The sequence below is a fragment of the Artibeus jamaicensis genome, unplaced genomic scaffold (assembly GCF_021234435.1).
Source record: "Artibeus jamaicensis isolate MK-2021 breed Jamaican fruit bat unplaced genomic scaffold, CSHL_Jam_final contig_781, whole genome shotgun sequence".
Classification (NCBI taxonomy): domain Eukaryota; kingdom Metazoa; phylum Chordata; class Mammalia; order Chiroptera; family Phyllostomidae; genus Artibeus; species Artibeus jamaicensis.
This window is the reverse complement of record NW_026521968.1, coordinates 6,588,426-6,614,624: the sequence shown is the minus strand read 5'-3', so window position 1 is coordinate 6,614,624 and position 26,199 is coordinate 6,588,426. Positions and strand designations below refer to the sequence as shown.

Here is a 26,199-nt window from a genome sequence, read left to right as displayed (position 1 = left end):
AGCAGAGGTTCTGTGGCCAGCAAATTGAGAATCCCACAGGCCTGCCACCGCTTGAGTTTCTTTAGTAAACATCTTAAAGGCTCTGAGAAGTCTCGCAGGAGAGAAATCAGCTTTCCCCAGCCTCCCCCCACCCCAGAGCTCTCGTTTTCACATTCACCCACCAGCATCCTCCTGCTCTCCCACTGCTGTACTTGCCCCGAGACACAGAGAACAGGCCATCAGCTCCTGGAAGGACTTCCAGACTTTTCTAACCTACCTTCATTTTATTTCCCATGAGAAAACTGAGGCCCAGAGAGAAAACTGAATCTGTCTAGAGTGACCAAGCATGCAAAAGGGAGTGGCTGGATGTGAACCCAGTTTGCGGGTCCAACACTGCTCACTCCAACCTGTGCCTTTGTCCTCCCCTCCCCTTGACAAGAGCCAGGGGACAGACAGAGGGAGGGGAACCCCAGTGTGCAAGGCTCTCTCCTGTTCCAGAAATCATGACTTCTTTTGTGGCTGCCTCCTACTTGGGGACTCACATTGTCTGTTGGCATCAGCATGAACATATGGTGCTTACTAGACGTGCGAGGCCAGGGGCCAATGCGCTGAGCCGTTCTGACGTGAAGAAAATATGTTCTCCTTCTAGATGTGCAGAACAACTCAGCACACACACAGATACACAACGGATGCACACACAGAGACACATCTAGACACACAGATGCACACAAAGACACGCACGGACACAGACATTGATGCACACAATAGCCACACAGATACACAGTCACACAGGGTGCGCACAGACACACAGACATGACAGATGCACACGCAGAGGCACACAGACGCAGACACACGCACAAGTGCACAGACACACATTTGCCGCTGTGTCCAGCCAGCTCCCGTGGAGGAGGTCAAAGGCATGACTCACAGAGCTGCTCCTCATCAGTCCACAGGTGAAAGGTGATGAGCGGGCTGGGCAGGGGAATGTTCGGTGGCCGGTCTGGGAGGGCGTCACCTGAAGGAAGGAGCAGGCTGTGGAGACCACGAGGAAAAGATTGTGGGACTCTCCTCTGCTCTCCCCGTCCCACCTCCAGCTCCTACGTGGGGCCTAGAGGTGGTGGGTGGCAGAGACCCTGGTCCTCCCACATCTGCTCTTGTCGAGCTCCTCTCCCCCTCTGCCACCAGCCACTCCTCCAGGGCCTCACGGTGCAGCAACCCCTTCCCTGCCCAAGAACGCTTAGAAGCTCCCTGTCTCCTGCAAACTTCCCAGGTCAGCCTTCATAAATCAGCTGGAAGTCCTTCCCAACCTGTTCTTCTACTGTGTCCCCTCCCCTCCCCAACTCCAGTGCCTTTCCCATTGTTTTTAGAGGCCCTGCCTACATCCAGAAGAGGGGGGAATGGGCCTCTGTATTCTCAGCATCTCTTCTAGTAGCATGTGCACAGCAGGCACTCAATTGACATTTACTCCTGTAGGTGATGCTGAAGAGAACTCATTAGCCAGGTACTAAAGGCAGCAGGACCTCTGCAGTCCAGGGGAGAGGGCAGGGCCAGCCCCTCCTCTTTGTCTCCTTCCCAATCACTCCAGCCCTTGTGGTCACCCGTCCCTAGCAGACCTTATGGGTTGCATGTTAGGCACACCTAACGTGTAGAATTTAGGATTTAATTTCTACACAGTGTGGCTCCCTCCCTAACAAGGCTGCAAGCTTCCCTAGTGGAGAGCAACTAACGCTCACAGAGCACTTCTTACTGCTGCCAGGTGCCTTTCTCTTCACCCTGCACACATTGCCATCATCTCACAGGATCCTGCCAGTGACCATAAGCCACCAATAGTATCATTATGCTCACTTTACAGAGGGGGAGGCTGGGGGCACAGAGAGGTTAAGTAAGTGGCCCAAGGCCACACGGTGACAGGATTTGAAGAATTTGAGCCCAGGTATAGCAGGTTCAGAGTGCATGCTCTTACCCAGGACACTGTGCTCAAAACTACCATCCTATGCTGCCCCAGAAGCAGCAGGGGCTCAGGAGGGGTGCTGGCAGGTCATTAAGGTGCTCAGGACAAGTCAAGGGAGGAGGCAGATGTTGGACGTGGCTGGCATGGTGGGGGTGGCCCAGGCCTGGTCTCATTCTGTCCATGCAAAATTACTGCTGAGTTAGCAAGTGGTACCCAAGATGAGCCACGCCAGATTTGCACCCAGGGTTTGTCCCAGCTTTGAGAGGAGGGAAGCTTCATAAACGGACATTTCCATGTGGTTTTCACAGGCACAGAAGTATTTGGAAGTTTAGAATATTAAAGCAAAACAAAAGGACAGAAGGCCAAGATGGTAGAGGGTGTCTTGGGAGGGCATCCTGACTGCCTCGCTCTGAATTCTACAGCCTCCACTATCCCTGGGCTACCATCCCTGGGACACTGACCTCTGCCCATGGCTTCCAGGCCTTAGGTTGGTGCTGCGTACCTATGGGTGTATGGTATATTCTGGGATTTGCAGGCTAATGAGTTACATGGGTGCTTTGGGCAACCATGAAACAGGACACAAGTTAGAACCATCTTCCAACAGCCACATACACATGTCCCAGGACACGCCTGGGGGCTCATTAGGATTTCCCAGTCCACATGGGCTTGCTTCCCATTGGTGTATGGCGGTGACTTATAGAAATGCAAATAGAAAAGAAGCATGCAAAATAAAAATGGATGACAGCAGCCCTGGCTGTGGCTCAGTGGATGGAGTGCCAACCTGCAAACCAAAAGGCTGCCGATTCAGTTCCCTGTCAGGGCGCACACTGAGCTGCAGGCCAGGTCCCGAGCTGGGGGTGTGAGAGAGGAAACTGATCGATGTGTCTCTCACACATGGATGTTTCTCTCCCTCTTTCTCCCTCCCTTCCCCTCCCTTTAGAAATAAATAAGTAAATAAATAGATAAATAAATAAATAAAATCTTTTAAAAGATTGGTGACACCAGACAATAAGTGACGTTGACCAAGGTGCTGTTTTAGATGTTCTTCAGTGTGTCCCTGGACCACCATATCCTTTGGTTACCGTAGTTTAGTGGTTAAGAACTAAAGAGCCTAGGTTTGAATCTCGGCACTTCACTTAAGTAGCTGGGTAATCTCGGGCAAGATTTATAGCCTATTTCGAACTCAGTTTTCTCAACTGTAAAATAGGGATAATACTTTCCTATCTCATAAGTTTACTGTAAGCATTCCTCGATTTAATACATTTAATATATTTAAACATATAAAGTGCTGAGAACAGCAACTGGGGCAGAGTGGGTGCCAGGCAGGTAGGTGTCAGTTGCTATGAAAAATTATCCACCTTCTTAGCCCAGAACCTTCCAAGTTTCTGGGCACCTCAATCCCCGGGAGACTAAGAGCAGTCACGTGTTCACCCCGGGGCTCAACCATGCCCGCAGATTCCAGGCAGGTACAGTCTGGCTCTCTCTGGCGTCCCTTGCAGGGTCCCCGGACCGCCCGCCGCTTACCTCCGCAGCGCCCCCTGGCGGCCGCCGTTGGCCCCAGCAGTGAGCAGTAAATCTCCTCCAGCCTCTCCAGGTGTCCCACCCGGCTCGAGCTGGGCTCGCTAGCCATCTGTTCCACGGCTGCCACCACGGCGTGGAAGTAGCGTTCCAGGGCGCGACGGGGGCTGGCCTGTTGGGGAAGGATGTAGAGCCTGGGTCCAGGCCCAGCATCCACCCACCCCAGATCTGACGCCAAGTCTGCGGGGGCGTGGGCAACCCCGTGTGGCACCTCCCCTCTTCCCAGAAGGCTGGACACAGCTTCCCTGCCAAGGCGTCTGCACCTCACATCCAGGGCGCCGCTCCTGCCCCACCACAGCGGTTACCAGAAGTTGTATGCAGCTGCGGGTTCACTCTGCCTCTCCACCCCGGTGTGGAGAGACACCTGGTGCCTGGACATGTGGGGAACCCACATGTGCAGGGATGGCCGCCAGCGCCCACCCTGCTTGCAGCACCTGGATCAATGTTCTGTCCCCACCAGGATGTGAACTCCAGAAGGGTAGTGGTTTTGTCCGTTTTATCTATAGCTGCATCCCCAGCACCTACGATATCTCCTGGCACATAGTAGGTGCTCCATGAATATTTGTTGACTATTTCCTAAACTTCTATCATTTTTATACTGCTTTGACATAGCACCTATACTATTATTTACGCATTATTTTTCTTTAAATCGGCTCTCCTTTTTGGTTCAAAATCATTTCAAAAGGAAATTTCACATAGCTACTCTGAGTAAAAAGGTTAGTGCCCCTGTCATAAATAGAAAATAACTAATGATCACAAAGCACAGTTACTCAACCCAACCACTGGCTATGGCCTGCCAAGGCTTTAAAGCTCAAAATTTTCTTTCTATTTTTTTAAATGGAAATGGGTAAGAGTTAAAGATATTGAGGTAAACACAAAGCTGAGTCTTTCTCCTTTAGCGGAAACAGGTTTCAAAAGAGTGTCTGGTGGTGCCATTCCACGCTGTTCAGCAGCGTGTCCTTTTGCCCCCAGGGGTGCACCTGAGAAGAACTGCTTGCTCCCTGGCTCTCCGGCTGTCTTCCCTCACCCCGCTCACCACCAGCAAATCCTCTCACAACCACCCGCGGTTGCAGGGTCCAAACGAATCACGGGGGCAGGCATGACGGCACTGCCTCTTGTCTCTCTTCTGTGCGAGGGGTCTGCTGAGCACCCGTCCCAGCCTCCTAGGCTGAGGCAGAATGGGTCACTCAGACCAGCCAGGGCTCTGACTTACTGATCCATCAGCTGGATGAACACAAGCATTCAGAGGGATATGGAATCAGAGTTGGAAGGGGCCATGGGGACCGTCACATCTTATTTATTCATTTTATAAATTAATTATAAATAAATGGATGAAATATGTATCGATCGAGCACCCACCAGGTGCCAAGCACTGTTCTAGGTGCTAGGGTACAGCAGCGAACAAAACAGACAAAAATTCCTCGTGAGGCTTATATTATAGTGTGTCAGTGGGTCGTTGGGGGAGATAATAAGCAAGACAAGCACAATTTACAGTATGATAAATAACAAGGAGTGCTGAAGAGAATATAAAGCAGGAAAGGAGGGAGTGAAATTTTGGGAGGGGCTGAAATCTTAGGTAGAACGATCAAGGAAGCCTCACCAGAACGCAACTTTTGAGTAAACAGGCAAGTGAGCCGAGAGAAAAAGGGAGAGTCTGGGAGATGGATAACTGATGCAGAGGGGGGAGGTGGGCAGGCCTGAGGGCCTTGTAGGCCAATATAATGACTTGACTTTGACTCTGAGTGAGATGGTGTGAAACATGCCAGTGCAGCTACTCTGCACTGAGGTGCCCATCATAAGCCTGGCTGCTGGGAGCCTGACAGCTGGCAGCTCTCAGCTGAGTCTCTCTCCAAATCGAGCTCAGCTGACGAAAGCCACCTCTCCAAGGTCATGCCCCTTTCCTGAGGACAGTCCATGCAATTGCTAGTAGGTATGGACGTGTGAGGGCCCCGCCCGCTCACCCCATCTCAGGACAGCGCTGAAAAACCAGCGCAGCTCCTGAGCTCCCTCTGGAATCAGCTGGGGGTGAGCTCAACCTGGAGCGCAGGAGAGTGAAGAAATGAGAAGGGACAATTAGACCTCGAGCAGGTGTGGCTGGTTCCCAGTCCTGCTGCAGACCCACTACGAGCTGACTCTCAAAGCTGTGTCTTCAGACTTCTGCTCTGGCCTCTTTCCCGTGCCCCTCCCAAAATCCCTGTCTTCAAGGCTTTGCAGAGAAGCCTCCCTTACTTCTCATTCCCTGACCCCTCCAGCAGCCAGCCCTACTTGGAGATACCTATCTCTAGAACCTAGAACATATACAGAGGGTAAGAGAGACAGGTTGTCCCATGCTGACTTTCCAGTCTCCAGACCTTGTCTGCTGGTTCCCTGGACACACGGGAAACAAATCGACTCCACACCTGGGCCTCAGACCAGGTCCTCAGCAGACAGGACGGGAACTGGTGGCCAGATAAGGCCTACCCATCAGACTGTGACTGGCCAAGCCGCCTCCCCCAGGCCCCGCTTGTCCTCTTGCCAGCAGGCATGACTGAGAATGGCATTCCTTAAGAGGCAGAATTCTGGGTAAGGGGGCAGAGATCTCAGGGGACAGGGAGTGGTAGTCAAAAGGTACTGGAGAGACCAGACCAGGCTGATGTCTGGGAGCCCCAGCCTCTGGGCTGTGGGAGGGACAGTTGTCTGGGGATCATTAAGGACACCTTAACTCTAAGCATCTGAGGATCTCTCGCTTGAGATCAAGGATATATTCCCCAAGTCTCTCCCCGCTTTTCTTCCTCCCTTCTCCCTCAATTCTCTGTGTTCAACAATGGAGACTCAGAGCACTGAACTGCAGATAACCTACAGTTATCTAGGAGGTGGGGTGCCTAACATTTACTATGCCTAAAAAATTACAGCTTTTACTTTCAGCATTTTTTCTACTGCAAAATAGTGTATGCAACACATCTGCTAATTCCAGCCCCAAATGCCACTTCATTCCTGACACCCTCAAACCCATCCTAGCCTCATTCCTAAGCCTACTCCTGGACCCTGGCTGCATCCAAGTCAGAGATGTAGTTGGGTTTGGCATCATCCTCTCCCCACATCACTGAGAAACAAAAATGGATGTTCTTACATGTTTGACTTGGTTGTGTCAAATTGGCACCTTCACTATGGCCGGCTTGGTGAACCAGAAATGCCACCAGGGCCACTGGAGGGGTGGGGTTTGGGATGGCTGGGTCAGCAGACAAACTCTGGTCAGAGCAGCGCCTCCCCCCCTTCTTGAGAGCCAAGGCCAGCTGCAGGAGAGGGGACAGTAGCCCACAAAGGGGACGTAGATGCTTGTGTTAGAAACAAGATGGGGCTTAGGTATGAGTTAGTGTGTGTGTGTATGTGTGGGGGGGAGGATTCGTCCACAGTGTGGCTGTGTGCTGTGACCTCCCAAAAGGAGGTGTCACAGAAAGACAAATGTCAAAGTTGGTGGGGTGAGTCAGAAGCCTCAACAGGTCCAAGCTGGTAGGCACTCACAAAGGAGCAGTATTCTCAAGGTGGGGATGGTACTTTTAGAGAAAAGAAATGATATCAATGAGATCAACATGGTTTACAGAGAGACCAGAGAAGGAAGAGTGGCACATTTGATGCATTTTGGTGGGGAAAGCCGGGCCTGAGATGTGGGCTGGCCAAAGGCCTGGCGCCCACTTGCGGGGGGCAGAAGAAGCAGGAGAGAGCTGACCCATCGCAGGCACCCTCCCCCTGGAACCTGCCTCCTCCTACAGCAGGAGGGCCACAGCCCTGAGTCACAGCAGCTCGGAAGCTGAGCCATTGTCCAGTCCGGCCTTCCCAGTGGACAGACACCTTCCCCCCAGAGAGATCATCCCTGACAGGGCTGCACTCATTGCCCCAGGCTGCATCTTCTCCCGCCCAGGAAACCCAGCCTGGAAGGCGACCCTTGGCCAGAGGATCTCCAACCTCCTGGAGTCTTGGCCATGGAGCAGGGTCCAGACTGAGCCCAGGAGAAAGCTAGGAAATGAATGGGTAAGTGTTGGAAGCAAGCTGAATACCCACCGTAGGAACAGGCAACCAGTTGCACGCAGAACTGCACTTTCACAAGAGAGGATACTGTGCAACCATTACACTTACGTATTTTCTAAGGAAAATATTTTCTTATGGCAATTTCCATAACATAGAAAAATAAAGATTATATACCCACGCATACATGAAGTATATAAAACCATACATAGAGTTTGATATCTCAGTTTGTTAAGAAAGGGAGCAGTGGGGGAGCGAGGCTGGGAGGTGACTGAACATCAGCTTGAAGCCAGATCTGGGTTCGAATTCTGACTCCATTTCACAGTGTCGGGGTGAGAATTCTGGAATGGGACGCATGCAAAGTGCCCAGCGTGCTCGGTAAATGACAGCTGCCACAGTTACCACTGTCGTTACTGCTGAAGAAACATACCAGCATGTTAATTGCTGATATGTCTGAACAGAGGGGTATAAATAATTTTAATTTTCTTCTGTGACTGATCTGCATTTTTCAGGTTTCCCTTAGTGTTGTGTATTAATCTTGGATTCATGGAAAAAGGTAATATGGCGCAGGAGAAGGGGCAAGACGAGCAGAGCAAGTAGCTGGTGCGGGCATGCGGGGCCCTGGCCCGGAACCCTGGGGGCTGGGGCAGAGCCGTTACCCTCAGCTTCCTTTGCAGAGCTTCTGCGCGGCAGGCCTCCCCCAGGGCCGCTTGCAGGGTGTGGGAGACCACATGGCGCATGCACGCCTCAGGCGTCTGCTGGGTCTGCGCAGCCTCGATCTCCAGGAGCAGTGCACTGCACACGGAGGGAGACACCAGCTCAGGATCCACGAAGAGGAGCACTCTGGGGACAGAGGCGGGAGGGAGGGTGCTGGTGAGAATGACTACTGGGGGAAGAGCCCCTCCAGGGGTGCCCCCAGAATCTTGTGTCCCCCTCGAGTTATTCAACTCCTCCAAAAACAGGAGCCTTAAATTCAAAAGTCTGTGGTGGAGAGACAATACGGAGTGGTGGGGACTGGTTCAATAAGAGCATGCCCCGCCCTTCTGCCTCTCACAGAAGGTAGAAGGTCCCTCTAGCCTCTTGCATCCAGGTAAGTCCTAACTTCAGTTCTGCTTCCTCCTTCAGCGTCATGGCCCACTGACTGCATTGCCCTCTAAGAGGGGCCCTAAGCTCTTCCTGCTGAAACCGGAGCTCTGAACTCTGAGCAGCCCTGTCTTCTGTCATCGCCCCTATCGCACCAGGAAAACAACGGTACCCAGCTGTGTCCTCCCAACCTCTCCCATGCTGCTCCTGTGGACCCCTTCACCTCCCTGCACCCTCCATGAACACAGAGCCACAGGCTACACCTTGCAGCAGAGGTACCTACGGGGGAGAGAGCCATGCACCCCAAAGCCATCAGTCAATCCCTCTCCCCAGCACAAACAGTGAACATTGCCTCAATCTCAACTGAAGGGCCAGGCACACACAGACAAAAGCCGATTTTGAGGTGCGGTTGTGGCCTGAACCCCCTCCACTACAGGTACTCTGGAGCTGCCTCAGGCTGCCTGGCTGGTCGATACTGCGTGACACCAAGGAAGGATAGAGGTGAAACAGCAGGTCTCCAGGGCAGCTGGCAGTCCAGCCTACCCTCTGCGTGAGCGGGATCGTCTGCATCCAGCCTGGGAAAGAAGGTCTTATCCTACTTTCCGCGATCTCCAGTGAACAGGCCCCTTAAAAACGCACTCCCCTCCTGGACGAAGGTCATGAATGGAGGGCTCTGCGGAGGCTCCTCTCCGCCCAGCCTCCTCTTTGGTCTTCCTGCCAGTGAGCGGCCCCAGGGGCCCAGCACGCGAAGGGGCCACTCACCTCTCCTGGTAGGGATACAATTCACTCCTCAGGTTCTGCTCGGCAATGACCAGCCTTTGGTACAGCGTGCCTGCAAATCAGACCGCTTCAGCAAGGCAGCCCCGAGTCGCCGAGCCCCAGACCCCACCTTCCCACAGAAGGTGCTGGGGTTTTTTAGCTTCCCAGAATCCTGAAGACAAATGCAAGACCTTGGGTGGAGCTGGAGTGGCAGCGTGGGAGCCCGTGGCTGCCAGCAGCTCCTACCTGGGACAGCTGTCTCGGTTTTCAGCCGTATGGCGCAGTCCAGGGCAATTGCGCAGTAGGGGGAGGGCAGGGTCAGCAGCCGCATGCAAAGGGTGTAGATCCTCTGGTAGAGCTCCTCCGGGATGCCTGTGGCCTGGGGGAGAGGGAGCAGTTGGGGTGGTTGGAGCCCAGGGTCACGAAGGGTCCCGGGAGGAGTGGGACAGCTGGAAGGTAGGGCCTGAAAGCAGGACCTGGGCTCGTGACTCTCCCAAAGGTACACCTTCCACCTCTTCTCAGACATCGCCACTTTGACACCCCACTCAAACTTCCCAGAGGGGAAATTCATCCCATTCTGTTCATCTGGCAGGTCATCTCCCCTCCCAGCCCCTCACTGCATGGGGCCAGCCTCTCCCACCGCCTCCCCACCTTCACCTCCTGTCTGGTAGGGAAAGGGCACCGCTAGGGTGAAGGAGCCAGCTTGGCGCAGGCAATCCAAGAGTTCTTCTAGGGTGGCACCTGGCCAAGACTGGGTGTCCCCTGAGGGGAGAGGACAGTGTCCAGCCCAGTCACTCATCACAGTTGCCAGGATCCCCGCCCCTCAGCCCCAGCTCACCTTAGTGAGCACGTACATTAGAGTGTGCAGCAAGGGAATGATGACTTGCCGGGCGTCCTCGCTTTCTGCCTGGAAGACATTTATTGGGTTGGGGGTTGAGGTGGGCTCATTCCATCCTGGCAGGAGGCTGTGTGGGGGCAGTAGGAGGATGGGCTGGAGATGTGGCGGGAAGGGACCACAGTCTGCCCTGGTGGAGAAGGAGGGTTGTGGGGGAGGGGTGCAGGGAACTCCATGGGGAGGGGAGGCACTGACTCAGGGCGGGAGCTGGCAGCAAAGAGACAAGAAAGTCCCCAACTTGGAGGCTCCCTTGAGTGAAGCGTTTCCCAAGCTGTCACACACAGAGCTTCGAGTGGTGTGGAGGAGAAGTCTAGCGGTGCGAGGATAATTTTGGACGTCTGAGTGATTGTTATGCATTTACGTCTGTGGGTGCTTTCTGTTTCTGCCAAGTGCTGTCGTTTTCCATTAACGGTCTTGCTCTGGTTTCTCTTTGAAATATGTTAACTCATGTTAAACGAGGGGAGTCAATGTAAAGAAAATATTGCTTATAGGAAAGTATAGGGGGGAGACCACAGCTTGGCAGACACCACGCTGATGGGACTGAGTCCCCAGCAGCCTGAGGACCTCTCACCCCCTCTCACCCCCTTCCACCTCGGGGTGCCGAGGCTCGGGAACCCACCTTTTCCAGTTCTCTGAGCAGAATGCGGACCAGCGCCGGGCTCTTCCCTGGATCTCTGTCAACCTTCTTGTGCAAGGACCACCTCCACATGCCTGAGCCAGGAGAAAGGGGTGCCCCGCACGGCCAGGCAGGCCAGCAGCTCTTAGAGAGGGAGCCCCTCTGGGCAGGACCCTGAATCCTAAACCCCAGACCGTGATTCTGACCAGCCACCAGGCTGACCCCTCAGCCAAGCACTTGGCTCCGGGTGTGCAGGGGTGGGCTTCTCCCATAGCGAGCACCTCTGATCGGCTGCCCTTGAGGGAGAGCGATTTCCAGGGCGGAAAGGAGGGCAGAAAGAACAATAGTACGAGTGGCTTATGGAGCAGCAGTTTACAGGTCGGCGCCTGGAGCTCTGGGAGGCAAATGGTCCTGGGGGGGGGGGGCAGGGGCGTTTTATTTGCGGGGGTGGGGGCTTGGGGCAGATGGGTAGGAAGGCTGCAGATTCTAAGGCGCTGTGCCGCTGTCGCTGGCAGGGTGAGCAGGGAGCAGAGAAGTCTGCTGGGTTCTTCAGGTTCCAGGGATTTCCAGCAGAATGAGGGTTCTGCTGGAAGCCCCTCACTCTGTGAGCTCGGCCCCAACCCTTTGTTGAGAATGTGTGGAAAGAGCAGGCCGAGGAAGGGTAGGGAGCAGGGGGAGACACCTGCCGGCTCTTACCTTGGTTATTCTGTAGGGCGGGGTCCTGGGCTCTGAGCTGTCGCAGCACGGCCTGCACGCTCCGCTGGAGGTCCAGCTCCACGGCTGCGCAACAGGGCGGGGCGAACTTTGGGTGCAGGAGCTTTGGAGCTCCGCCGCCTTGTTCCTACCTTTGGCCGCACCTCCACTCTCCCTGAAGGTGCCTTTAGACCCTCCTGAGAGCCTCAAGAGGTACCCCAAAGTAATGAACTTAGAGCTTGCAGCCAGCATGCGAGCCAGGGCTGGAATACAGCCTGTCAAACAGCATTGCTGTTTCTTGTAAAACCGACATTTGTCAAAGTGCGACATGTATACCACCGGTGGTACACCAGGCGTTTAAGGCGTCACACGGAGGATCCTAATATTTGAATAACGGTGCTCTCATTTTAATGTATATTAGAATATATAACTAGTTATATATTCATATATATATATGTGTGTGTAACTAGTTCTTCAACATATGCATGAAGCAAAAATTAAAGTCAGTTTAAAGAAACATATCAGGTAGTAACAGAAAGTGACAAAGACTCTCTCTCCCTGACCAAACTTTACTGGGGCTCCCTGATCAGAGCTCTCTTCTGCCCTAGGCCCTGACCTTGGCCCCCGTCCCGCCCTTGGCCTGCCTAGCACAGTTTCAGCAAGAATGCTGCTGTCCATTTGTAGAGATTCCCCCGCCCGATATCTGATCAAGTTCTGCATCTACCACCTCTATGTCTAAGTCCTTGGCCTGCCTCTCGTGAGAATCCCTTCAGGTCAGTGTGGGAAGAATCCCCTGGCCTTGGATTCTGTTCTTAGCCACTTCCTGTCCACGGACCCTCGCACTCTGTTCGTTGGCTATAAATTCCCAGCCATCTTTGCCTTATTCAGCATCGAGCTGATGTTTCTCCCCTATTGCAATAGTCTTGACTAAAGTCTTCCTTACGTCAGAATAATTTTTTTTAACAGCAGTACATTGACCTGGCAAACAAAAATCTGCCACTGGCTTTGGAAAGTATGAGGATGCCCTTCTCTGACCTCCTGCTGCCAGGAGTCTAACAGACCGGGTGGGGGCGCTTTGTGCTCAGGCCATGTGTGCCGCCAGCACCCAGAGCGCAGGAATTGTCACGCAGGCCCCTCCTGGGAGATGCAAACCTTCTCTGTGGGCTGACTGGGCCCGGGGCTCCTTCGACTGCCCTGCTGAGCCTTTGCCTGTCAGTCTAAGGCGTTTCCACCAGAGCCTTCTTCCCTTTCTCCTTCCTTCACGTCAGGTTTGCGTCCGGGTCTGACAGCTTGCTCCCTCGGCCCCCACCAGCTCCCTCTCCGTGTTCTGTCCCGTAGGTGTTTCCTGCACAAATCCTCACGGGTCTAATCCTGTCTTGGTGTCTGCCTCTTGAAGGATCCTAGAACACTCCTTGCCCCATAATTCCCCTTTATCATCCATGCCAACCAAGAGTTTGTCTCTATAGGAAAGCATGTTGTCTCTGGTTGTCAGACAATAAGAACCACATGCCCCAGGGGTTCCCCTTTTGACTTAGTTGTCAGGAAACTTGCAGCCAAACTAGGGCCCAGCCTCAAAAATCAGCTCATCTCAAGTGATGGGGAACTGTCTTCTTTGTTCCTCTTTGTGTTCCTGCTTAATGTCCTGCTTAACACATGTATTAATTGCCTCGGACACCTTGAATGCCTTGGAAGCATATAAGATAGAGATTACAAACTTAAACAACCAGCACTTTGCCATCCAGGAGTCAAAATGTGTTTAGACCCAGCTCACACTCTGGCTCCTCACCGCTCTGGCACGAGCTTGTGCAAAGTCTGCCGGGGCCTCCAGACCACTCAAAAAGCCCCGCTTTCTTCCTGCCTCTGATCGCCCCCCAGACCACGTCAAGGCCTGGTCCTAAGTCTCCGTCAGGCTGACAGCAGGCAGTGAGTGGGCAGTCTCTTATAGCCCAGGTTTGCCCACCTGGCTGCTCTGCTGGGCAGGGTAGCACCTCCCAAACTGGCAAGGAAATCATTTAGCCTGGCATGAGGCTGGCCACAAGCTGTACTTCATTTACCCTTCTCCACCTTGCATGAACATTTGATGCAGGTTGAGTTATTAAAAATTGGTACGAAGTCTTCCTTCTTTCCGTCCTTCCTCCCCCCGCTCACCACCCCCTTCTCTCCCTCCCTCTCTGTCTCTCCGTCTCCCCCCTGTGCACCGCACGTTGCTGTAAGTGTGCTTCCTCCCTGTCTCCTCATTGGAAGGGCAGAGAAGCCTTTGTCTTCTGAGCTTTAGTTTCCCCTGTTTTACATGGGGAGTTAATTTTTTATGTTTCAGAGAAAAATAGAGAAGTTGACGGTAGCCCTGGGAGACAGCCCCAAATAAACTTTGTTTTCAAAAGTCTGGACAGCCGGCCCAAATTCTTAGGCTTTGGTCCACATCTGGCTTGCAGACATGTTTTGTTTGGGCTTGTAGAATGTAAAAAAAAAAAAAAGAATTAGCTGCCAACATTTACAAATAAGGAAAGTTTGCATTAAAGTTGGGGTTTCGGCATCTCTTAAAGGTCTGCTGACACTGGGCATGCGCTCCTCTCACGTGTGCGGCAGGCTGGGGGCCGCTGCCCCCTTGACGTGGGGTGCGGGGTCTCCAGTTCTTCCGAGTTGCACTCGCCCCCTTTCACTCGCCTACATCCTCTCCCTAACCCCCCAGTTTGATACCCTGGCCACGAGACTGAGAGAACCAAGCCAGACTGTCTTCAAGACTTTTGGGGAATGGAGAGGAAGCCTGCAGCCTTCAGTTAAAGAGGAATGTGGCAACCCAAGAGTCTGAGGTGGATTCCCCAAGGGTTGTGGGGACACTTGGGGAAGCGAATGAGGAAGGCCAGTGCAAGCTGGGACCCAGAGTACTGGTGGTGTTGAAGATCTCTGATGAGGGCAGCAAAGCATTAAACTCTGTGCCCTTGAATGCCATTGGTATGGTCTCCTGGGCCAGCTTTGCCAGAGCACAGGAGTGTCCCAGAGGAGCCCGCTCTCTCCCTATGGACCATGCAAGCCTGTTGCGGGGTCTGCAGCCACAGTGGAATGAAGACCACAGACTCTCCCCACCGTATAGACTTTGTAAGCCCTGGTCTTTCCACAGGAGCCCGTTTGGGGGGAGGCACTTCAGGTAAATGACACTGGAACTCGTATTCATCATGGAAAGTGAGAGCTTGAAGCTGGTTTAGGTTTGATTAAGTAGAAGCCCAGCGGGACCTCCCGGACCTCCCTGCCCACCAGAGGAGCGGAGGCTCCCCGGGTGTGCAGACAGCTCCACCTCAGCATCCCAGCTGCTCATGGGAATCGTGGGCTCAGCAGCCAGAGTACTGGGGCCCATGGACCTCCTCCCTACTGTGCCCAAGGCCGCTGACCACCATGTGAAATAGAGGCACAGACTGTTCTATAAATGTTTGCAATCTTGCCTATGTTTGTGGGATGGCAAAATAACAATAACTTTGGTGCCCTTGAAACATTGCTCTTTTGCATTCCTCAGAATAAATATCTTACTTTTCAGGGCCCCTCTTAACTCTATGAGGAGAGAACCCCAATGGCCATAAGGAGGTGGGAAAGTTTAAACCAGTGGCAACTGGGGAAGGCAGCCCGGTTTGTCAGGGGAAAATACCCTCCAGAGCTCCCAGGGCAAGCATTATAATTTTGGGACAGTTCTTTCATTCATTGGAATGTGGGGGTCCTCTGTCATATCTTTGGGGGTGGCTATCAGCAGTATCAGCTGGCCGGCAGCCTTCCCTGCACATTGTAGTCTTGGTGAGATTTTGACTCAGGTGGCTAGCTTTGTCCTAGCCTCGGAGTGGCTAGGGACCAAGGCCGCCGGCAGACTCTCTCCCTGCAGGTGAACGGGTGCAGGTGGCCGGGAGGGAAGTGCACCTGGAGTGCTCTGTGAGGTCACTGTCTCCCTCTCCTGCTCCTGGTGGCAAGTCTGCCCTGTTGCTTGCGCTTTCTGGTACCTGTGCTTCAGCTGTTCCTTCAATGCTTGGCCACTTTTAAAAATTAAATTAGCCACATAGGTTTCTGTGGCCTGGGTCCAAAGAACCTTCATTGGCACACCTCTTTTCCTAGAACACAGCACAGCATGTGTTTTTCATTATGATTAAAGAGGGTACAAAGTTAGGTGGTTTAGATTTTCACCGAGCTGACCCCACCACTACCCTCCTGTTGCAACCCCCTTCTGGTGTAAGAGAAGCCAGACTATTGTGACACTGGGGTTCACTGGGTTTGCCTGGTGCAGCGGGGTCCTCTCAGCAGGCGCGGCTCCCTGACTGTGAACGGGTGTGCAGAGTGTGTTTTTCTTGGGGATGAGGACAACCTGGTAGCCGTGCCTGCCATAGGGTGTCCCCTCACCTTCCCCAGGACAGGGATCTGCAAGGGCACTGGGGTCTGTGCCTGGTGGCCTGAGGGATGCTCTGACTTGCTGGGTGACCACTGATTAATGCACATGTTAGGGTGACGGTCCCCTCCTTGTTGTCTCAGGTTGATATGAGGAAGAGGATTCAGCCAGATCTGGGCTCCAGTCCTGCTTCTGCCACTTACTAGCTGTGTGGCTTTGAGCAAGTTAATTAACCTCTCTGAGCCTCGGTTTCCCCTTCAGGAAAATTATACTGATATTCCTACCTCACAGAATCCTTCTGACATTGGCAGGAGGCAACCCACAGTGAAATCACTGAGAGCAGGAGCTCCTTGCTGTTCCAGTCCTGATCTAACCTAACCATGCAACACCTACATGGCTTTGGGGTCAACACCAGCCCTCTCCGAGTCTCACTCTCCCCTTCTGTGAAATCAGAGTAGGGATAATGTCTATCTTTATAATGACTAGATGAGTTAACATTTGTCGAGTGCTGTTATGACTACTTGATATATTGTAAGCCCTACAGAGGTTTTTGTTAAATAGCTATATTGTCATTATTGCCAATGTCCAGCTCAGTGACCTGAAAACAGCTGAGACTCCTGCAAGTGTGTGGATGTCCGTCTCTCAAGACATCCTCATGAGTGGGCAGCTGAGCGGAGTCTCACAGTCTGGCTGGGTGGAGGTGGTCCTGCCTCCCTGGGGGCGTTCTCACCTGCAAGGGGGTCTCCCCCTAATGCAGCTGGGCACACTGACCCCCTCCCTACCTTCCCCCAACCATACTGACCAGAAGCCTCCATGGGAGCCGGGGCGTATATGAGGAGGATGTGGCTGTCTCCGCTGGCAGGATGGAAAGTAAAGTGGTTTGTTTGTTTTTTCTTGCACAGAGGTGGTTCTGCAAAATAAGAGGCATTTTTGTAAATGGTGGGAAGGTGCAGAAAGTATATTTGGGGAATGGAGAGGCTCTCAGGGGACCTACGCTGCCAGCACCCTGGAGGGATGTCTGGATTCATTTCAGAAGCACTTCCGTGGTGCTTGCTTCATGCCAGATGCTCTTCTAAGCATGTAAATGCTCTTAATTCTTTAGTATTATTATCCACCTTATAAGATAAGTACTATTTTCTCCTCATCTACAGATGGGAGAATTAAAGCAGAGAACTTAAATAACTCTTCAAAGTCAAACAGCTAGTAAGTAAAAGAAAGAGCTCTTGAACTCAGACCGTCTGGCTGCAGAGCCCATGCCCTCCATCATGACCCTGGGCTGCTCCACTGTGACGCCAGCAGGAGGGGCCCCCCAAATCTGCTTCCCAGAGCAACAAACTCCACAGATGAGAAGCAGGGGGACTCTGAATGGGTTCAAGAGCCTGTTCTTGGAAGAAAAAAAGTTTTTCAAACAACACACCTGGAAAAACTAATTTAGAGAGAGCAAGAACAGAGAAACAATTTTAGGAATGGCAAATACTGTATCTGTATCTACATCTACACTTACATCTACGGCGACAAAGGAGATCTGAGCCCTCCATATCACACACAGTTCCCTAGGAAAATAGAAACAACTCAGATGTCTCTAAAAGAGTTAAAAACCCCACTTATTTTAGTAGCCATTGAGGAAATAGAAAATGTGTCAGAGAACCAGCTCTTAAAAAGTGCTGTCTGGCTCAGGCGGCTCCTCTCACGAGTTTTCACAAACCTGCAAAGCAAGACAACTTCCACGTTATTTAAACAGCCCCAAAGCATAGAGAAAGAATAAAGATTCTTTGGGAAAAAAACCAGTTTATCCTTGACAGCATAATTTAATAAAAATAGTTTTAAAAGCAGATGAAACACTTTACACCCATCGGGATAGCTATTTTAAAAAGAAAAACAACAGAAAATAACAAGTGTTGGCAAGAATGTTCAGAAATCAGAGCCGTGGTACGTTGGTGGTGGGTTGTGACATGGGGCCCCTGCCACTGGAACTGGTCTGGCAGCCCCTCGAGAAGTTGCGCACAGAAGCACGTTACGACCCAGCAACTTCACTTCTAGGTCAATGTCCCAAAGAATTGGAAATGAGAACTCCAACACATGCCTGTGTACCACCCTCCACAGCAGCATTATTCAAAATAGCCAAGAGACGGAAACATGACAAATACCCTTCAACAGATGAATGAACAAAATGTGTTGTATACACACAATGAAAAATTATTCAGCCTTAAAAAGAATGAAATTTTGATAACATGCTCCAATGTACATTAACCTTGAAAACAGAAAAAATATACCATATGAACACTAATCGAAAGAAGGCTGAAGTGGTTTCAGGTGAGTAGGAGACAAAATAGATTTCAGAGCAAGGAACCTCATCAGAAATAAAGAGAGAAATTGCACTATGATGAGAGGGTCACTTCATGAAGAAGATATACCCATTCTAAACTGGTAGGGACCTCACAACAGGGATTCAAGGTACATGAAGGAAAAAACCAATAAAACTAAAGGCTAATTTTCCCCATATTCTCTTCATAATTGACAGACTAAGCAGATGGAAAGTCAGCAAGGATACAGAAAAACTGAATAATTCCATCAGCCAACTGAATTTAACTTGCCTTTATGAAACCCTACACATAATAATAGCAGAATATAAATTCTTGCTAAGTTCATCCAGATAGACCATACCCTGGGTCATAAGACAAACTTTATCAAATTTAAGATAATTGAAATTAAGCAAAGTAGCCTTGCTGATTATAATGAAATTAAACTTGAAATCAGTAACATAAAAATAACTGGAAAACCTTCAACTACTTGGATATTAAACAACACATTTTGAAATAATCCATGAGTCCAGAAAGTGAAAAGGAAGGAAATGCTTCCCAACCCATTTGACGAGTCCAGCATTATCCTGACAACAAACCCACACAAAGATGGTACAAAAAAGGACCAGTGAAAGAGTTCTCACCAAAACATTAGCAAACCAAGTCCAACAAACTATAAGAAGAATGATGCATGACAACCTGATGGGGTTTTCCCAGGGGTGCAGGGCTGGTTCAGTCCTTGAAAGTCAGCCTGTGTAACCCACCATACTAGGGGCTAAGAGAGAAAAACGTGTGATCCTATCATTGAGACAGTAAAAGAATTTGACAATTTTTAACACGCATTCACGAGAAAAACTTATGGCAAATTAGGAATGTAAGGGAACTTAATCGGTCTGATAAAGGGTGTCAACCACTGCCCCCCCACCAACACAGCTAGCCTGAAAGCTACCCTCGAAGGTTAGGAAGAGGCCGGGCCGCCCGCCCTCACCACTCCCACCCAACAACCCAACACAGCATTAGAATAAATGTCAACACATGCCGGTCATATTTCTATATGCCATGTGCAATGGCACCAAGGGAAAAGAAAGAAATGGAGAGGGATAAATAGAAGAATTGACATCTTCACTGCAGTGGGCCCTCCAAACCATGAATATAGTGGGGGTCTCCATTTATTTACCTGACTCTTTCATCAGCCTTTTATGAGTCGGCAACTTTATTTATAGAGTTCATGTACTTCCAGTAAAGATGCTGGCAGTAATTTTTTGTAGATTCAGATAAGCAAATTATAAAATTTGTGAGCCAAACAATTTTGAAAAGTAAAACATTTGAAGATTCATCTCCCTGTTTTAAAAATTACTATAAAGTTTTTAGTGAAGAGCTAGAACGGACCAATGGCACGGAATACAGTGCCTCCAAATAGACACATACAGATATGGCCAACTGATTCTTGACAAAGTTGCAAAGACAATACAGAGGAGAAAGGATTGTCTTTTCAACAAATGGTATTGGAACAACTGATGAGAGAGAGAGAAAGTATCTCAACTTAAACCTCACAGCTGAAACCAAAATGAACTTAAAATGTAGTGAAAGGACAACAAGCTCACAGTTATTAACAACCACACCTAAAACGAAAGCAAACTAAAAGGACAGCTAGATCAGGAGTGGAAACATAGAAATGAAGATCTCAAGGAGGGTTAGCAACAGGGGTGTAGGAGGAGGAGAAGGGGGGAGAAGGTACAGAAAATAAGTAGCATAGACAGTAGATAGAAAATAGATGGGGGGGCAAGAATAGTATGGGAAATACAGAACCTAAAGGACTTGAGACACATGGACATAAGCTAAAGGGGGGGGTAATGGGGGGGTTGGGGGGCAGGGTGGAGGGGAATGAAGGGGGGAATAGAACAACTGTAACAGCATAAACAATTCAAAAAAATAAATAAATTTATTTAATAAAAAAAAAATGTATCCTAGTTCTGAACATAAAAGGTAGAACCACAAACTTGGAGAAGAAAACAAGAAAAAGTCTTTGTGACCTTGGGTTAAGGAAAGAGTTCTTAGATATCATTCCAAAAGCATGATTTATAAAAGAAAAAGTTGACAAATTGGATTTCACCAAAATTAAAAACTTTGGCTTTGGGAAAAAATACTTTCAGAAAGTGAAAAGACAAAGTACAGACTGAAAAATACATAAATTTTCAAATCACATATCTGACAAAGAACTCATATCCAGAATATATTGAAAAACTCTCAAAACTCAATAGTAAGAAAACAAATAATACCCCCAAACAGAAAAATTTTTTAAACAGCTAGTTCATCAAAAAAGATGTGTGGATGGCAAAGAAGCACCAGAAAAAAAAAGCATGTTTAGAGCCACCATATACTTATTAGAATGACTTAAATTGACAAGTGGCCCTGACTGGTGTGGCTCAGGGGATTGAGCACCATCCTGAGAATCACAGGGTCGCTGTTTTAATTCCCTATGGGCACATGCCTGGGTTATGAGCCAGGTTTCCGGTTGGGGAAGTACAAGAGGCAACCAATTGATATTTCTCTCCCTCTTTCTCCTTCCCTTCCCCTCTTGATAAAGAAATAAGTGGACAGACAATACAAAGTGCTGGAGAGGGTGTGGAGGAACTGGAACTCTCGTGCATTACTGGTGGAAATGTAAAATGACACAGGCATTCTGGAAAAGAGTTCGGCAATTCTCCTAAACTTAAACATCACTTACAATAGGATTCTGCAATCTTGCTCTTAACTCTTTCCTCTAGAGAAATGAAAACTCGTGTTCACACCAAATCCTGTTCACGGACATGTACAGCAGCTCTACTGATAGTTGTCCCACACTGGGAACAACCTTGTGTCTTCAGTGGGTGAGTGGGTAAGCAAACTCTGATAGTTCATACAGTGGAGCACTCGGCCATACAGAGATGAAGTATGGATACACACAATGACATGTGTGACTCTCAAAGACATTGTGCTGAGTTGAAAAACTCAGGCTTAAAAGGTAACCCACTGCATGCTTCCATGTATATGGCATTCTCTAGAAAAAGAAAAGCAGGGTCAGAAAATAGATTAGTGGTTGCAAGGGGTTGGGATAAGGAGAGGGGTTGACTATTGAGGGGCTAGAGGGAACTTCGGGGTGATGGAACAGCTCTGTATCCTGAGTGCGGCAAAGTCTGTCTATACATGTATTAAAACTCACAGAACTGTGTAGCAGAAATAGTCAGAGGAGCTGAAAAATGGCAATATGGCATGGCCCGACCACCACACAGCGTGCACCGGCAGGGGCAACAGGGCAGATCTGGGTCCTGATCCCAACTCTAGTGGTGGCAGGAGGCCAAGAGAACTTTCCCAAGTGTGACCCCGATGCCAGGTTCCCAGTCCCCCTCTATTACCTGTGTGGTTGTGAAGAATGAGCTTCATAACTTCTGCTCCAACCCCTCTGCCCCACCGGTCTAAGACACCATTGTCTCTTGCCAGACTATGGTAGTGTCCCCACTGTGTCTTCCAGCTTCCATTCTCCCCCTTGCGTCCTGGTCTCTGACTAAAGCCCTCCAATGGCTTCTCTTGGATCCAGCAGGAAACTCCACACTCTGCAGCCTGCCTCAATTGTGCCCCCAGCACACCTCTCCAGCTTCACCTCACCAACCTATCCCCTGGCTCACCAGGGTCTCATCTCATGGCTCTTTGTGCTGCTCCAACTCACCACGCTCGGTCCCACCTCAGAGTCTTGGACGCTCGGCCTGGAACACCTTTCCTCCAGGTCCCCCACGGCTGGCCTCCTCTCAGTAGTCAGGTCTTATTTTAAATGTCTCTTTCAGAGAGGACTTTCCTGACTAAGCTCTCCAAAATAGCTGCCCCAGTTATGCTCTAGCGCACTCTTAAAATTATTCATAGCATGTATCACCTCAGAACTTTTCTTGTATAATAATTAGTTTTCTGGGCCACTCATTAAACATGAGCTCCACAAACACTGGGTACTGGTGTGTCGTAATCATTGCAGCATGTCCAGCACCCAGGGCAGTAGTGGCACTCAGTATACAGCAAATCTATATTGTAGAGAAATACGAGGTCTGTCTGGGAAAAGTGCAGCCGTTGTTAATATAACAAGAATGGTTTGTGTGACGCTGATGTAACCTGGCAGCCAAGGAGAGTGTACTGGAACGTGCATGTGTGAACAATGACGACTTCACTAGTCAGTGGGGGTGGTAGACGCTGTTGGGTGGGCATGTGCACTGTGTGGCCGTCACATTGAAAATGACTGAGCAAGTAGAGCAATGAATATGCATCAAATTTTGTGTTAAGCTTGAGCATTTCTCGGTGGAAATTATTTGGATGATTCAGAAGGCCACAGCTGTGGGCAACCGGTGATAGGCAGCTTCCTCACGACAACGCGCCCACTCTTGCATCATGTCTTGTGCAGGGTGTTTTGGTGAAACACCAAATCGCCCAGGTGACTCAGCCCCCCTACAGCCCAAATCCTGCATCATCTGGCTTTTCCCAAAACTAAAATCACCTTTGAAAGGGATTTCAGACTGTTGATGAGATTTAGAAAAATACTGCAGGGCAGCAGATGGTGACTGGAAGAAATGTGGGAGGTCCCAAGGTGCCCACTTTGAAGGGGACTGAGGCATCATTGTCCCATGTACAGTGTTTCTTGTATCTTGCATCTTCTTCAATAAGTGTCTCTGTTTCATATTACATGGCTGGATACCTTCTGGACAGACCTTGTATGTGATGAATGAATGAAGATGAAGTGTCTTGCCAAAAGTCACATGGCCAACGAATGATGAAACCAGGGCTAGAGCTCAGCGTGGGGTGTGTAATTGCAGCCACCTCTCTTGCCTTCCACACCCCTCCCCAACTCCCCCAAACCTTTCGGATCACCCTTTCTCCAGGTAAAATAAAATGAACACTCAGGTGAACTTCTGTCCAGATAGAATCGGTTAATAATAAACACCAAGTAGCCTCAAAGGAAAAGAAATCACAACAATATAAATTGAAAGGGGAGTGTATGTCTCAGAACTTACTGTGTAAATTTGGGGGTGTCTGGGCTGGTTTTCTACTGAAAGTAAAATTTTAAGAAGCTTAAACAATCACTGTCAGAAATCTTCCTTATTCATTCTTCTAGTTGTTCTGTCACTCATTCATTCATCAAACACTTATTAAGTGTTTGTATACATGTGTGCAGCATCATCTGGGGATGCTTTGTATAGCCCCTTTGCTCGTCTGCGGGGGACCTCTGCCTATTTCCTGTCCTTTAGGGCTGCTGACCACACCTCAGTGTGGGGGAGCGCTCTCAGGGGCCAAGCTTCAGAGAGACAGGAAATGGAAAAAGCAGAAGCTACACTATTCTCAAAATGCATCAACATCTCACTTGTCTTTACTCAAGGATGATGTGAGTTTCTTACAAACTAAAGCTTGCCCATTGGAGCGCCCATACTGCCTCTCTGAGTGAACCTCATTGGAGCCGATGGCATGTACTACACCTTAACATGGTGAAGAACTCAGGGGCTGCGTGGCTCCGACTTTCTGACTTCTCGGGTGTGATGCCCGCCCGTCTCAGCTGCACCTTGCACATCACTATGAATGGGGGCTGCTATCCAGCCCACCATGTCCTGGCCTTTTGGTAATTTCCCCAGTCAGGAAGAATGAGGTTTAGTAATTCATCTGTCCAAAGAAGCACTTGCTTTAATTTGTCTGCTCAGAGGGGATGATTCTTTCGAATTTGCACGCAGCCCTCTGTGTTGGCCACAGCCTTGTCTGAACTGTCTGTTTGTCCACCCAGCTGCCAATTTGCAGAGGGCTGGGAAGCCAGAGAAGCACAAGGGATTGTCTTGTATGAAATAAAGCCTGAGAAACTGATCTAAGGCAAAGAGCATGAAACTTCCATCTATAGACCTGGAACATTTGTTTGGGCTGCTCAGAGGCTCTCTGGTTCTGTTCCTAGTTCCTGGCGGTGGTTTCAGTGGATGAGGTCACTGAGTAAATCAAGCAGCATCTGTGGAACCTCGTCCACAGGGCAGAAATTGTGCGGGGCCCAAGTGTGGAGATAAGTAAGACACGGTCCTTGCCCTTAGGAGGTGGGGGTCTACCAGCCTATGACTTCTTCTTCTAAATCCACACCCAAGCATATGTTCATTGATTTTAGAGAGAGAGGAAAGGGAGGAGAGAGAGAGAGAGAGATGAGAGAGAAACATCTATCTGTTGCCTCCCATATGTGCCCCGAGCAGGAATGGAACCTGCAACCTAGGTATGTACCCTGACTGGGGATTGAACCCTCAACCTTTTGGTGTACAGGATGATGCTCCAACCGACTGAGGCACTGGCCAGGGCAGCCTATGACTTCTTAATGACTGCAGCCTCACCCCTAGCCCATGACGAGCACGTCCCCACTCTCACAGAGCAGATGTCCGCAGCACACTGATAACATACCCATTTCACGGAGATGCCCCTGCCCGGTCTAGTGTTAAGACTCACTTTTCACACTGAAAGCCGTGCCCATGGCAAACGTCTAAAGGGTTTAAGTGGCTGTTCAGTGAAAAGCAAGGGCTCTTCTCACTCCTCCTCTGGCCTATCAGTTTCCCTTTCCAGAAGGAGCCACAGTGTTAAAATATCTTAATCCGCAGCAAACATTTAAAAGTCATATTTCACACCATAATCAACCCCTGACAGGGTGGCTTAGTTGGTTGGAGCGTCATTCCGTGTACCAAAAGTTTGCAGGTTCAATTCCCGGTCAGGGCACATACCTAGGTTGTGGGTTTGATCCCTGGTTGGGGCTCATACAGGAGGCAGCTGATAGATGTTTCCCTCTCACACTGATGTTTCTCTCCATCTCTCTTTCCCTCCTCTCCTTCTAAAATCAATAAATGTATTTTTGGGTGAGGATTAAAAAAAATCAAGATTCCCATGTTTTACTTAAAAGAAGTGGAATATCTGACAAAACCGGGCCCACAATTCATGTGGCAACCATCAGGGGGCGCTGAACTGCAGCTGCACTTGTAAAAGGGCTTGTAGAAGGACTCTGTTACGTTCACTGCTGTGTCCTCAGTACCTGACCCGGTTGACACCACATAGCAGGTCCTTGATAAATAGCCTTGAATGAATGACTGTCAGGCACTCGTATGAAGACAAGGCAGTGTCACTGTCCCCATGCTACTCTCAGGCTAGGGAGCAGAAACAAGTCTGTCGGGCATGGCTGGGAGGACAAACGGCACAGGAAACAGAGATGATGTTGAGGCTCAGAGCACTGGCGAAGAAGACACAGGGAAGGGGGACACAGACACAGCAGCGAGGACAGTGTGCTCGGCCACACACACATAGCAGTGGCCTCTGCCAGCTGTGTTTGGGACATCTGCCCTCTGTCCCAGGCCCCACCTGGGCTGATAGCGTGTCAGGGCTCAGCTCACATGCCCTGCCATCTCCCTGTTCCCCCAGTCACAGCAAGAACGTGACATCGCAGGAAAGAAAGGCGCCGCCTCTGCCTCCAGACAGGCGACTCCAGCGCCCTGCCCGGGCAGCGGGGAAAGCAGCCGCAGGGGAAATCCCAGCAACCTGGGAGAGGCCCCACAGTCACCGCACTGTGGCCTCCCTCCCCGCACTGCCCGCAGCCTCCATTCGTTGTTCCATCTGTCCAGCAGCTGTGTAGCCTTCCTGTGTGATGGACACTGTCCAACAGGTTGGACAGACGCAAGGTAGGAAAACCTAGCTTTGACTGAAGACAGCATCCGTGAATGGATGGATTCATTCATTCAAGTCAACGCTATTTACTGAGCCCCTTCTACATGTCAGACACTGTTCTAGGTCCTGGGGATGTGGCAACACCTTAAAATAGAGAGACACCTGCTCTCATAAAGGCTGTGCCTTGGTGGGTACGCAGAGGGGCTGGTGGGCACAGACAAGCTTGATGATCAAGCCATGTAGTGGACGATGATCAGTGCTGTAAGAATGAGGCAGGGAGGAGAATGTGGGGTTCGAGAGTCA

General features: G+C 50.3%; 1 protein-coding gene across 6 annotated transcripts in view; it reads right to left on the bottom strand.

Annotated features, from left to right (window-relative positions):
• Positions 1–26,199, bottom strand: part of PIK3R6 (phosphoinositide-3-kinase regulatory subunit 6) — a 50,588-nt gene that overhangs the window by 21,017 nt on the left and 3,372 nt on the right. For 3 of the 6 annotated variants that reach the window (XM_053672714.1, XM_053672716.1, XM_053672715.1), the window contains exons 2-10: positions 16,719–16,826; positions 11,560–11,643; positions 10,867–10,958; positions 10,191–10,259; positions 9,599–9,731; positions 9,356–9,425; positions 8,170–8,353; positions 3,455–3,620; positions 908–994 (exon numbers count right to left, since the gene is read on the bottom strand). In XM_053672714.1, the coding sequence (XP_053528689.1) occupies positions 908–994; positions 3,455–3,620; positions 8,170–8,353; positions 9,356–9,425; positions 9,599–9,731; positions 10,191–10,259; positions 10,867–10,958; positions 11,560–11,643; positions 16,719–16,731 (898 nt within the window). In that variant the 5' untranslated portion in view covers positions 16,732–16,826. Of the gene's footprint in view, positions 1–907; positions 995–3,454; positions 3,621–8,169; positions 8,354–9,355; positions 9,426–9,598; positions 9,732–10,190; positions 10,260–10,866; positions 10,959–11,559; positions 11,644–16,718; positions 16,827–26,199 lie in introns of those variants that run through there. The other 3 variants (XM_053672717.1, XM_053672719.1, XM_053672718.1) reach the window with 3 other exon arrangements.